Raw genomic sequence first — 15,000 nt, 5'->3', positions numbered from 1 at the left:
TTCCCTGACAGCTGGGGCTGCAGCATGATGGAGAAGGTTGGTCGTAGCCAAAGTCCCCTATAACGTAGTAGCTACGTCCATTATGGTTAAGGGGTAAAACTTACATTTCAATAAAACACCATAATTTGTATCTAATTGAAGAACTGCGCTACGTGAGTACTACTAGGGTTAGTGCACCTTTAGCTTAGTGCTCAAGCGATAGCAGGCTCACGTTTTTTAGGGGATTTAGCGCAACCACTGTCTTGCATCCAAATCTTAGTGTGTCCTAGATGTTCACCTGAGTGATAAAAAATAATTTTAACTTGTAATATACATGTTAAAATAAAAGTGCTATTCATTTCAAGTCGAGCAATATTAGCTCACGATAGTGCTTATGATGTTGTGCTCCACTTGTAATCTAACCCCATATTGTTAAGTGTCCATTTAAGTAAGCAACTAACTCTGTTTTTCACAATCTCTTTTCAATCTCTTGGTATTACCAATAATTCCTCCTACAATTTAGAGGTGGACAACAAATGGTACAGTATGGTGACAAATATGTCCATGGTAAAATACATATTCATAGGTTTGGCAACTGGAACTTATTGAAGCCAGGAACAGGTATAGGAACAGAAATTGGAATTTAGCATAGCCAAAAACATGGATAGTATCCACAACTGGAAGTCAGTGTAGCCAGGAACAGGCATAGGATTGACAACTTAAAGGGACTTTCTAGACAAAATTATACTTTGACTCAGATAGAGCATTTGAAACAACTTTCTAATTTAATTTTATCATCAAATTTGTTTTGTTCTTTTGGTATTATTTGTTGAAAGTTACACCTAGGTAGGCTCATATGCTAATTATTTTCTAAGACCTTGAAGGCCGCCTCTTATTTCAGTGCATTTTTACAGGTTTTCACAGCTAGACAGTGTTAGTTTATGTGTGCCATACAAATAACATTGTGCTCACTCCCGTGTAGTCAGCACTGATTGGCTAACATGCAAGTCTGTCATAAAAACTGAAAAAAGGGGGCAGTCTGCAGAGGTGTAGATACAAGGTAATCACAGAGGTAAAAAGTGTATTAATATAACTGTGTTGGTTATGCAAAACTGGGGAAGAGCTAATAAAGGGATTGTCTATTTTTTTTAAACAATAACAATTCTGGAGTAGACTGTTCCTTTAATGTAAGCCTAACTAGGCATAGGAACAGAAACTGGAAGTTAGAGTAACTAGGGACAGGTTTATGAGCCACATAATAAAGTAATCAAAGCCAGAAACAGACACAAGAACACAAGTCAAAGTCAGTGTAACCAGAAATGGGCATAGAATAGGCAACTGGAAGTTATGGTAACTAAAAATGGGTATCAGATATGCAACTGGAAGTTATGGTAACCAAAAATGGGCATCGGATATATAACTGGAAGTTATGGTAACCAGAAATGGGCATCAGATATGCAACTGAAAGTTATGGTAACTAAAAATGGGTATCAGATATGCAACTGAAAGTTATGGTAACCAAAAATGGGCATCGGATATATAACTGGAAGTTATGGTAACCAGAAATGGGCATCAGATATGCAACTGAAAGTTATGGTAACTAAAAATGGGTATCAGATATGCAACTGAAAGTTATGGTAACCAGAAATGGGCATTGGATATGCAACTGGAAGTTAGGGTAACCAGAAATGGGCATCGGATATGCAACTGGAAGTTATGGTAACCAGAAATGGGCATCGGATATGCAACTGGAAGTTATGGTAACCAAAAATGGGTATCAGATATGCAACTGGAAGTTATGGTAACCAGAAATGGGCATCGGATATGCAACTGGAAGTTATGGTAACCAGAAATGGGCATCGGATATGCAACTGGAAGTTATGGTAACCAAAAATGGGCATCGGATATATAACTGGAAGTTATGGTAACCAGAAATGAGCATCGGATATGGAACTGGAAGTTATGGTAACCAGAAATGGGCATCGGATATGCAACTGGAAGTTATGGTAACCAGAAATGGGCATCGGATATGCAACTGGAAGTTATGGTAACCAGAAATGGGCATCGGATATGCAACTGGAAGTTATGGTAACCAGAAATGGGCATCGGATATGCAACTGGAAGTTATGGTAACCAGAAATGGGCATCGGATATATAACTGGAAGTTATGGTAACCAGAAATGGGCATCGGATATGCAACTGGAAGTTATGGTAACCAGAAATGGGCATCGGATATGCAACTGAAAGTTATGGTAACCAAAAATGGGTATCAGATATGCAACTGGAAGTTATGGTAACCAAAAATGGGTATCAGATATGCAACTGGAAGTTATAGTAACCAGAAATGGGCATCGGATATGCAACTGGAAGTTAGGGTAACCAGAAATGGGCATCGGATATATAACTGGAAGTTATGGTAACCAGAAATGAGCATCGGATATGCAACTGGAAGTTATGGTAACCAGAAATGGGCATCGGATATATAACTGGAAGTTATGGTAACCAGAAATGGGCATCGGATATGCAACTGGAAGTTATGGTAACCAGAAATGGGCATCGGATATGCAACTGAAAGTTATGGTAACCAAAAATGGGTATCAGATATGCAACTGGAAGTTATGGTAACCAGAAATGGGCATCGGATATATAACTGGAAGTTATGGTAACCAGAAATGGGCATCGGATATGCAACTGGAAGTTATGGTAACCAGAAATGGGCATCGGATATGCAACTGAAAGTTATGGTAACCAAAAATGGGTATCAGATATGCAACTGGAAGTTATGGTAACCAGAAATGGGCATCGGATATATAACTGGAAGTTATGGTAACCAGAAATGGGCATCGGATATATAACTGGAAGTTATGGTAACCAGAAATGGGCATCGGATATATAACTGGAAGTTATGGTAACCAGAAATGGGCATCGGATATATAACTGGAAGTTATGGTAACCAGAAATGGGCATCGGATATGCAACTGGAAGTTATGGTAACCAGAAATGGGCATTGGATATGCAACTGGAAGTTATGGTAACCAGAAATGGGCATCAGATATGCAATTGGAAGTTATGGTAACCAGAAATGGGCATCGGATATGCAACTGGAAGTTATGGTAACCAGAAATTGGCATCGGATATGCAACTGGAAGTTATGGTAACCAGAAATGGGCATCGGATATGCAACTGGAAGTTATGGTAACCAGAAATGGGCATCGGATATGCAACTGGAAGTTATGGTAACCAGAAATGGGCATCGGATATGCAACTGGAAGTTATGGTAACCAGAAATTGGCATCGGATATGCAACTGGAAGTTATGGTAACCAGAAATGGGCATCGGATATGCAACTGGAAGTTATGGTAACCAGAAATGGGCATCGGATATGCAACTGAAAGTTATGGTAACCAAAAATGGGTATCAGATATGCAACTGGAAGTTATGGTAACCAAAAATGGGTATCAGATATGCAACTGGAAGTTATGGTAACCAGAAATGGGCATCGGATATGCAACTGGAAGTTAGGGTAACCAGAAATGGGCATCGGATATATAACTGGAAGTTGTGGTAACCAGAAATGAGCATTGGATATGCAACTGGAAGTTATGGTAACCAGAAATGGGCATCGGATATATAACTGGAAGTTATGGTAACCAGAAATGGGCATCGGATATGCAACTGGAAGTTATGGTAACCAGAAATGGGCATCGGATATGCAACTGAAAGTTATGGTAACCAAAAATGGGTATCAGATATGCAACTGGAAGTTATGGTAACCAGAAATGGGCATCGGATATATAACTGGAAGTTATGGTAACCAGAAATGGGCATCGGATATGCAACTGGAAGTTATGGTAACCAGAAATGGGCATCGGATATGCAACTGAAAGTTATGGTAACCAAAAATGGGTATCAGATATGCAACTGGAAGTTATGGTAACCAGAAATGGGCATCGGATATATAACTGGAAGTTATGGTAACCAGAAATGGGCATCGGATATATAACTGGAAGTTATGGTAACCAGAAATGGGCATCGGATATATAACTGGAAGTTATGGTAACCAGAAATGGGCATCGGATATGCAACTGGAAGTTATGGTAACCAGAAATGGGCATTGGATATGCAACTGGAAGTTATGGTAACCAGAAATGGGCATTAGATATGCAATTGGAAGTTATGGTAACCAGAAATGGGCATCGGATATGCAACTGGAAGTTATGGTAACCAGAAATTGGCATCGGATATGCAACTGGAAGTTATGGTAACCAGAAATGGGCATCGGATATGCAACTGGAAGTTATGGTAACCAGAAATGGGCATCGGATATGCAACTGGAAGTTATGGTAACCAGAAATGGGCATCGGATATGCAACTGGAAGTTATGGTAACCAGAAATTGGCATCGGATATGCAACTGGAAGTTATGGTAACCAGAAATGGGCATCGGATATGCAACTAGAAGTTATGGTAACCAGAAATTGGCATCGGATATGCAACTGGAAATTATGGTAACCAGAAATGGGCATCGGATATGCAACTGGAAGTTATGGTAACCAGAAATGGGCATCGGATATGCAACTGGAAGTTATGGTAACCAGAAATGGGCATAGGATAGGCAACTTGATGTTAGAGTAGCCAGCAACAAGGATAGGATAGACAACTAGAAGTCAGATTGACCAGAAACAGACATAATATCAGCAACTAGAAGTCAGTGTAACCAGCAACAGGCACATGACTGGCAACTGGTAGTCAAAGCAGCCAGAAACAGATATATGATTCTAAATTGAAAGTCAGTGTAACCAGGAACAAGTTTGGCAATAGGAAGTCAGAACAGACAACAACAGACACAGGGCTGGCAATTATAAATCAGAACAGCTAGCAAAATGCACATAATTGGCCATTGGAAGTCAGAGCAGCCAGCAACAAACACTGGGTTGGCAATAGGAAGTCAGAGCAGCCAGCAACAAGCACTGGGTTGGCAATAGGAAGTCAGAGCAGCCAGCAACAAGCCCTGGGTTGGCAATAGGAAGTCAGAGCAGCCAGCAGCACAGGATTGGCCATTGGAAGTCAATACAGCCAGCAACAAGCACAGGATTGGCAATAGCAAGTCAGAGCAGCCAACAACAGGCATATGATTAGCTATTGGAAGTCAGAGCAGCAAGCAACAGGCACAGGATTGGCCATTGGAAGTCAGAGCAGCCAGCAACAAGCACAGGGTTGGCCATTGGAAGTCAGAGGAGCAGCCATCAACAGTCACAGGATTGGCCATTGGAAGTCAGAGAAGCAGCCATCAACAGGCAAAGGATTGGCCATTGGAAGTCAGTGCAGCCAGAAACAGGCACAGGATTGGCCATTGAAAGTCAGTGCAGTCAGAAACAGGCACAGGTTTGGCCACTGGAAGTTGGAGGAGCAGCCATCAACAGGCACAGGGTTGGCCATTGGGAGTTGAAGGAGCCGCCATCAACAGGCACAGGATTGGCCATTGGAAGTCATTGCAGCCAGAAACAGGCACAGGATTGGCCATTGGAAGTCATTGCAGCCAGAAACAGACACAGGATTGACCATTGGAAGTCAGTGCAGGCAGAAACAGGCACAGGATTTGGCAATTGAAAGCCAGTGTAACCAAAAATAGGCATGGGATTTGCAACAGAATGTCAGACAGGTATTTTATTGGCAGCTAGAAGGCAACATAGCCAGGGACAGATATAGGAAAAGAAAATAGAAACCAGTGTATTCAGAAAAAGTCAAAGGATTGCCAACTGGAAGTGAAAGCAGCCAGCAACATGCAGGCATAAGATCAGCAACTGGAAGTTACTGTAACCCTGAACAAGCATATTACTAGCAGGAGGAAGACAAATTAACCAGGATCATGCATACAATTAGAACTATTGGTCTGTGTAGTTAGATACAGAATTAGCAAATAGGTGTCAGTGGTGCCAAGAACAAGCATGGGATTAGCATGAACAGTAACAGCTAGACAACTAGAGCTCTGCATAGCCAGGACAGGTGCCAGATCAGCAGAAAGTGAAAAGTCCTCCTATGTATCATGGCCAATAAATTGGTTGCTTGATCTAAGGAAGATGTCATATTTAGAATGTCTGGCATTTGTAGAGTGTCCAAAGTGTTTCCTGAATAAAAACTGTCACTTGTGTAAATAAAAACTTATTTCTCTTGTAAGATGTATCAAGTCCACGGATTCATCCTTACTTGTGGGATATTCTCCTTCCCTACAGGAAGTGGCAGAGAGAGCACCCACAGCAGAGCTTTCTATATAGCTCCCCCCTTAGCTCCACCCCCCAGTCATTCTCTCTGCCTGCTTAACTGCTAGGAAGGGCAAAGAGCTATGTGGTGACTAAAATGTAGTTTTTTTACTTCTCGAGCAAGAGTTTATTATTTTAAAATGGTACCGGTGTGTACTATTTACTCTCTGGCAGAAAAGGGATGAAGATTTCTGCAAGAGGGATGATGATCTTAGCACTTTGTAACTAAGATCCACTGCTGTTCTCACAAGGCCTGAAGAGTACTGGAAAGCTTCAGTTGGGAGAACGGTTTGCAGACTAAGCTGCATATGAGGTATGTTCAGTCTATGTTTTTCTAGACAGACTGTGTTAAATCTAGAAAAGGCTGGCAATATCCCCATGAGGGAAGGGTAAGCTGTATTCAGACACTTTAATAGGAATTTCAGCTTGCTTGAAGGGCTCATTAGTTACTGGTGACACTGTTAGGAAAAAACGTTTTGTTTTTTGATGCATTTATAACGTTTTCTGAAGGGACTAAAGGGCTGGTGACACTGTTAGGAAAAAATGTTTTGTTTTTTGATGCATTTATAACTACTAAAGGGACTAAAGGGCTGGTGACACTGTTAGGAAAAAATGTTTTGTTTATTGATGCATTTATAACGTTTTCTGAAGGGACTAAAGGGCTGGTGACACTGTTAGGTAAAAACGTTTTGTTTTTTGATGCATTTATAACGTTTTTTGAAGGGACTAAAGGGGTCATTGTGGCTTGGTTTTGAGTTTTGTAACTCACATGGTTAATTAAGAGACACTCTGGTGTTTCTCTGGTAGGCCTCAAAACATAGAGTGAGGTAGGAGGGGCCTATTTTCGTGCCTCAGTTGCGCAGTTTCCTTTCCTCTGAGACATATCACTGCTTCTCCTGAGGTTCCTGCTGTGTTTGAGGGCTGTTAAAGAAGTTTTTTCCCCCACAAATTGTTCTGAAGGGCAGGTAGGAGCCACAGCAGAGCTGTGGCAAGGTGCTGAAAGTCCTTTTTACTGGGGTTAACGTTTTTTCAATCCGTTTTTGCCATTAAGGGGTTAATTGTTAATTTGCATAGCTGTGCAAAGTTACTAAGTCTTTATAATGCTACTGTAAAAATTTCGTTATGTTTACTGCTTTTTTACACTGTTTTGCAGAACTGGTGCAGCTTTTTTTCTCTTAAAGGCACAGTACCGTTTTATTTCTAAGTGTTTTTTACTTTGATTACAGTGTTCTCCAAGCTTGCTTGTTACATTACTAGCCTGTTTAACATGTCCGACACCAAGGAAAATCCTTGTTTAATATGTTTGGAAGCCATTGTGGAACCCCCTCTTAGAATGTGTCCCAATTGTACTGATATGTCTATAAACTATAAAGAACATATATTAGCACTTAAAAATAGAGCTATAGATGATTCTCAGTCAGAAGTAAATGAGGGTTCGCCATCTAGCTCTCCCCAAGTGTCGCAACCAGTAACGCCCGCACAAGTGACGCCAAGTACCTCTAGTGCGTCAAATTCTTTTACTTTACAAGACATGGCCACAGTTATGAATACAACCCTCACAGAGGTTTTATCTAAACTGCCTGGTTTACAAGGAAAGCGGGACAGCTCTGGGTTTAGGAAAAATGCTGAGCCATCTGACGCTTTAGTAGCCGTATCTGATATGCCCTCACAATGCTCTGAAGTAGGGGTGAGGGATTTGTTATCTGAGGGAGAAATTTCTGATTCAGGAAAGACGCTTCCTCAGACAGATTCTGATATGACGGCCTTTAAATTTAAGCTTGAACACCTCCGCTTATTGCTCAGGGAGGTATTAGCGACTCTAGATGATTGTGACCCTATAGTGGTTCCAGAGAAATTGTGTAAAATGGATAAATACTTAGAGGTTCTTGTTTACACTGATGTTTTTCCAGTTCCTAAGAGGATTGTGAATATTATTACTAAGGAGTGGGATAGACCAGGTATTCCGTTCACTCCCCCTCCTGTTTTTAAGAAAATGTTTCCCATATCTGACACCATGCGGGACTCGTGGCAGACAGTCCCTAAGGTGGAGGGAGCTATTTCTACTCTAAGCGTACAACTATACCTATCAAAGACAGTTGTGCTTTCAAAGATCCTATGGATAAAAAATTAGAGGGTCTCCTAAAGAAAATTTTTGTTCATCAGGGTTTTTCTCTTCAACCTATTGCGTGCATTGTTCCTGTAACTACTGCAGCTGCTTTATGGTTTGAGGCTCTAGAAGAGGCTCTTCAGATGGAAACTTCATTAGAGGAGATTATGGACAGAATCAAGGCCCTTAAATTGGCTAATTCTTTTATTACTGATGCCGCTTTTCAACTGGCTAAATTAGCGGCAAAGAATTCAGGTTTTGCCATTTTAGCACGCAGGGCGTTATGGCTTAAGTCCTGGTCTGCTGATGTGTCATCCAAATCTAAACTTTTGAACATCCCTTTCAAAGGAAAAACCCTATTCGGGTCTGAACTGAAAGAGATTATTTCAGACATCACTTGAGGGAAAGGTCATGCCCTTCCTCAGGATAGATCAAATAAGATGAAGATCAAACAAAGTAATTTTCGTTACTTTCGGAACTTCAAGAGTGGTTCCGTTTCGGCTTCCTCTGCTGCAAAGCAAGAGGGGAATTTTGCCCAATCCAAGTCAGTCTGGAGACCTAACCAGGCTTGGAACAAGGGTAAACAGGCCAAGAAGCCTGCAGCTGCCTTTAAGACAGCATGAAGGGGTAGCCCCCGATCCAGGACCGGATCTAGTAGGGGGCAGACTCTCTCTCGTTGCTCAGGCTTGGGCAAGAGATGTTCATGATCCCTGGGCTTTAGAAATTGTGTCCCAGGGATATCTTCTGGAATTCAAAGACTCCCTTCCACGGGGGAGATTTCATATTTCTCGATTGTCTGTAAACCAGACAAAGAGAGAGGCGTTCTTACGCTGTGTAGAGGATTTGCTTACCATGGGGGTGATCCGCCCAGTCCCAAAAGAGGAACAGGGACTAGGGTTCTACTCAAACCTGTTTGTGGTTTCCAAAAAAGAGGGAACTTTCAGACCAATCTTGGATCTCAAAATTCTAAACAAGTTCCTCAAGGTTCCATCATTCAAGATGGAAACCATTCAGACTATTCTGCCTCTGATCCAGGAAGGTCAATATATGACTACCGTGGACTTAAAGGATGCGTATCTACACATCCCTATTCACAGAGATCATTATCAATTTCTCAGATTTGCCTTTCTAAACATGTATCGACAGATGCCAGCCTGCTAGGCTGGGGTGCAGTCTGGAAATCCCTGAAAGCACAGGGCTTATGGTCTCAGGAGGAATCTCTTCTTCCGATAAACATCCTAGAACGAGAGCGATATTATAGGCGCTTCAGGCATGGCCTCAGCTTGCTGCAGCCAAATTAATGAGGTTTCAGTCGGACAACATCACGACTGTAGCTTATATCAATCATCAGGGAGGAACAAGGAGTTCTCTAGCGATGATGGAAGTAACCAAAATAATCCGATGGGCAGAGGATCACTCTTGCCATCTCTCAGCAATCCACATTCCAGGAGTAGAGAACTGGGAGGCGGATTTTCTAAGTCGTCAGACTTTTCATCCGGGGGAGTGGGAACTCCATCCGGAGGTATTTGCTCAGCTGATTCAGCTATGGGGCACACCAGAATTAGATCTGATGGCGTCGCGTCAGAATGCCAAACTTCCTCGTTACGGGTCCAGGTCCCGGGATCCCAAGGCAGTACTGATAGATGCTCTAGCAGTACCTTGGTCCTTAAATCTGGCCTACGTATTTCCACCGCTTCCTCTCCTCCCACGTCTGGTTGCCAGAATCAAGCAGGAGAGAGCTTCAGTGATTCTGATAGCACCTGCATGGCCACGCAGGACTTGGTATGCAGACCTAGTGGGCATGTCCTCGGTTCCACCGTGGACCCTGCCAATGAGGCGGGACCTTCTAATCCAAGGTCCGTTCTCACATCCAAATCTAGTTTCTCTGCGTCTGACTGCTTGGAGATTGAACGCCTAGTTCTATCAAAGCGTGGGTTCTCTGAGTCGGTCATTGATACCCTGATTCAGGCTAGAAAGCCTGTCACCAGGAAGATCTATCATAAGATTTTGCGCAAATATCTTTATTGGTGTGAATCCAAAGGTTACTCGTGGAGTAAGATTAGGATTCCTAGAATATTGTCTTTTCTCCAAGAGGGTTTGGAGAAGGGATTATCAGCTAGTTCTCTAAAAGGACAAATATCTGCCTTGTCTATTCTACTACACAAACGTCTGGCAGATGTCCCAGACGTTCAAACTTTTAGTCAGGCTTTGGTCAGAATTAAGCCTGTATTTAAGGCTGCTGCTCCGCCTTGGAGGCTAAACTTAGTCCTTAGAGTTCTTCAAGGGGTTCCGTTTGAACCTATGCATTCCATAGATATTAAGCTTCTATCTTGGAAAGTTTTGTTCTTAGTTGCTATCTCTTCGGCTCGAAGAGTTTCTGAGCTATCTGCTTTACAGTGTGATTCCTCTTATCTTATTTTCCATGCAGATAAGGTGGTTTTGCGTACCAAACCTGGTTTTCTTCCTAAGGTTGTTTCTAATAAGAATATCAATCAAGAGATTGTTGTTCCTTCTCTGTGTCCTAATCCTTCATCAAAGAAGGAACGTCTGTTGCACAATCTTGATGTGGTTCGGGCTTTAAAGTTCTACTTACAAGCAACCAAGGATTTCCGTCAAACATCTTCTTTGTTGTTTATTCTGGTAAGCGGAGAGGCCAAAAGGCTACAGCTACCTCTCTTTCCTTTTGGCTGAAAAGCATCATACGTTTGGCCTATGAGACTGCTGGACAGCAGCCTCCTGAAAGAATTACTGCTCATTCTACTAGAGCTGTGGCTTCCACATGGGCTTTTAAAAATGAGGCTTCTGTTGAACAGATTTGTAAGGCAGCGACTTGGTCTTCGCTTCATACTTTTTCCAAATTTTACTAATTTGATACTTTTGCTTCTTCGGAGGCTATTTTTGGGAGAAAGGTTCTACAAGCAGTGGTGCCTTCCGTTTAAGGTCCCTGTCTTGTCCCTCCCTTCATCTGTGTCCTAAAGCTTTGGTATTGGTATCCCACAAGAAAGGATGAATCCGTGGACTTGATACATCTTACAAGAGAAAACATAATTTATGCTTACCTGATACATTTATTTCTCTTGTGATGTATCGAGTCCACGGCCCGCCCTGTTTATTTAAGACAGGCATATATATTTTTATTTTTAAACTTTCAGTCACCACTGCACCCTATGGTTTCTCCTTTTTCTTCCTAGCCTTCGGTCGAATGACTGGGGGGTGGAGCTAAGGGGGGAGCTATATAGACAGCTCTGCTGTGGGTGCTCTCTCTGCCACTTCCTGTAGGGAAGGAGAATATCCCACAAGTAAGGATGAATCCGTGGACTTGATACATCACAAGAGAAATAAATTTATCAGGTAAGCATAAATTATGTTTTTTTTCCCAGATATTTTTTTTGATTGTTTTTTTTGGGTGGTTAGACAATACAACTAGTACAAAGGAACAAAAAGCCACCACTTGATACAAACAAATAAAAACAAAACAAAAACTAAAAATAAACATCATTGTGAACAGAGATTCATACTTGTCAAGTTAAACGTCCATATCAAAGATTTTGTTTATCATGATTAGGCAGTCCATTATTCAAATACCTAGATCCTTAAAGGGTTCTGAGAACAATATATAAAATAGTATTTCAATAATAATAAAATCTGTTATAATCCCCAAAATATCGTAAAGTAGCTTGTAGAAGCCAGTAAATAAAGGATATATAAATGTACTGCATTTGAGAATTGTGATAAGAGTTAGATAGGATAAGACTATCTGAAGTAGGAGAGGGGAGAAGAGAGTACAAAAAGGAGGGAGGGTGAACCCAACATTTGTTCCCAGTATTCTCCAGTAGTAATTAGATACTTTTATCTTTCAGGTCTGACACTTGTCTTGCGTGCTGAGCAAAACGATTACATCCCTCTACTCTCCACTGTAGCAGGAGCACGTTTTGTTGTTCATGGCCAAAATGAATCACCCTTCATGGATGACCGAGGGTTCAATATTCAACCTGGAGTAGAGACATCAATTGGCATGAAAAAGGTTTAATATAATGTTTATTCATCATGAGGGTTACAATGATTGATTGTAAAGGACAAGTAGAGACCTTGTCTATCATTTGCTGGATGTGCATGCAAGGTAGACTTGGATAATTATGTTTAGGATGTAGGTTTAGAATAAGCAGGGGTGCAAGATAAGTAATGCAGCTGTAGGCTATGTAAAGGGATTTGGTTAGTTTGGCGGGTATCCAAGAGCCTTGGGTGGTAAGATAGGAAAGTGAGCATACTTGAGACAGAGATGAATGTGTTTATTTGTAGTGAAACAAGAATGGGTGTGCAAGAGCTGAAGTGAGCATAGGCTATTCATGAGATGAAATGTTCTGATTGTGTAAAGAGAGATTGTGGTGAAGGTTAAGTTAGGTTTGAATTAGAGATTTAGTAAATTGTTCTACAGAGCAAACCCACTGATGAACATTGGTTCCCACAGGAAACCGTCCAACGATTGGGAGCTCAGTATAGTGACTGCTCAGAAGATGGAAGCGATGTTAATGTGACAAATTTATATAACAGTGAATACACCCAGCAGGTTATTGTTTTCTTATTATCTTCTCCCCTAAGCACATATATTTCCTCACACTCTCTCTTCTACCACAATAGTGTGTCTCTTCTCCCTTAGGGTGTATGTCTCTTATCCTGTCTATTTACTGTCTCACTTCTAGGTGTGTGTGTCTCTCATGATGTCTACTTGCTGTCTCTCCCCTAGGTGTGTATTTCTCATGGTATCTACTTGCTGTCTCTCTTCTAGGTGTGTGTCTCTCATGGTATCTACTTGCTGTCTCTTTCCTAGGTGTGTGTGTCTCATTGTGTCTTCTTGTTGCCACTCCTAGGTTTGTGTGTCTCATGGTATCTACTTGCTGTCTCTTTCCTAGGTGTGTGTGTCTCATTGTGTCTTCTTGTTGCCACTCCTAGGTGTGTGTCTCTCATGGTATCTACTTGCTGTCTCTCCCCTAGGTGTGTATTTCTCATGGTATCTACTTGCTGTCTCTCTCCTAGGTGTGTGTGTCTCATTGTGTCTTCTTGTTGCCACTCCTAGGTTTGTGTGTCTCATGGTATCTACTTGCTGTCTCTTTCCTAGGTGTGTGTGTCTCATTGTGTCTTCTTGTTGCCACTCCTAGGTGTGTGTCTCTCATGGTATCTACTTGCTGTCTCTCCCCTAGGTGTGTGTCTCTCATGGTATCTACTTGCTGTCTCCCTCCTAGGTGTGTATTTCTCATGGTATCTACTTGCTGTCTCTCTCCTAGGTGTGTGTCTCTCATGGTATCTACTTGCTGTCTCTCCCCTAGGTGTGTGTCTCTCATGGTATCTACTTGCTGTCTCTCTCCTAGGTGTGTGTGTCTCATTGTGTCTTCTTGTTGCCACTCCTATGTTTGTGTGTCTCATGGTATCTACTTGCCGTCTCTCTCCTAGGTGTGTGTCTCTCATGGTATCTACTTGCTGTCCCTCTCCTAGGTGTGTGTCTCTCATGGTATCTACTTGCTGTCTCTTTCCTAGGTGTGTGTGTCTCATTGTGTCTTCTTGTTGCCACTCCTAGGTGTGTATTTCTCATGGTATCTACTTGCTGTCTCTCTCCTAGGTGTGTGTCTCTCATGGTATCTACTTGCTGTCTCTCCCCTAGGTGTGTATTTCTCATGGTATCTACTTGCTGTCTCTCTCCTAGGTGTGTGTGTCTCATTGTGTCTTCTTGTTGCCACTCCTAGGTTTGTGTGTCTCATGGTATCTACTTGCTGTCTCTCTCCTAGGTGTGTGTCTCTCATGGTATCTACTTGCTGTCTCTCTCCTAGGTGTGTGTCTCTCATGGTATCTACTTGCTGTCTCTCTCCTAGGTGTGTGTCTCTCATGGTATCTACTTGCTGTCTCTCTCCTAGGTGTGTGTGTCTCATTGTGTCTTCTTGTTGCCACTCCTATGTTTGTGTGTCTCATGGTATCTACTTGCTGTCTCTCTCCTAGGTGTATGTCTCTCATGGTATCTACTTGCTGTCTCTCTCCTAGGTGTGTGTCTCTCAGTGTGTCTACTTGTTGCTACTCTCCTAGGTGTGTCACTCTCATGGTATCTACTTGCTGTCTCTCTCCTAGGTGTGTCTCTCATGGTATCTACTTGCTGTCTCCCTCCTCTGTGTGTGTCTCTTATGGTGTCTACTTGCTGTCTCTCTCCTAGGTGTGTGTCTCTCAGTGTATCTACTTGTTGCTACTCTCCTAGGTGTGTCACTCTCATGGTATCTACTTGCTGTCTCTCTCCTAGGTGTGTCTCTCATGGTATCTACTTGCTGTCTCCCTCCTCTGTGTGTGTCTCTTATGGTGTCTACTTGCTGTCTCTCTCCTAGGTGTGTGTCTCTCATTGGCTCCTATATTCAAAGAATCGACAAAAATCTAAAAAAGGGGGCGGACCCGCAAAGTGCTGGCACGTGGCGATGTGTCTCCCTTGGGATATAATGGGGATCGCTACTTAACCTAATCATCACCAACATTGCCTCTTGTCAGCACTTTCTGTGGGCGGGAGGAGTTTATTTGATTATTTGATGTGTTCCTACACAGCACAGACCAAACACTTCAAATAATGCCTGTGTGATCTTACTTTCCCTAAACTAAATCTACACTACCTGCCTCACACTGTAAA

General features: G+C 42.1%; 1 protein-coding gene across 1 annotated transcript in view; it reads left to right on the top strand.

Annotated features, from left to right (window-relative positions):
- Positions 1-15,000, top strand: part of LOC128640611 (amiloride-sensitive sodium channel subunit alpha-like) — a 449,879-nt gene that overhangs the window by 256,204 nt on the left and 178,675 nt on the right. The window contains exons 5-6 of the mRNA XM_053693080.1: positions 12,206-12,369; positions 12,814-12,912. Of these exons, the coding sequence (XP_053549055.1) occupies positions 12,206-12,369; positions 12,814-12,912 (263 nt within the window). The remainder of the gene's footprint in view (positions 1-12,205; positions 12,370-12,813; positions 12,913-15,000) is intronic.

The sequence above is a fragment of the Bombina bombina genome, chromosome 9 (genome assembly GCF_027579735.1).
Source record: "Bombina bombina isolate aBomBom1 chromosome 9, aBomBom1.pri, whole genome shotgun sequence".
Classification (NCBI taxonomy): domain Eukaryota; kingdom Metazoa; phylum Chordata; class Amphibia; order Anura; family Bombinatoridae; genus Bombina; species Bombina bombina.
This window is presented reverse-complemented; position numbering and strand designations above follow the sequence as displayed.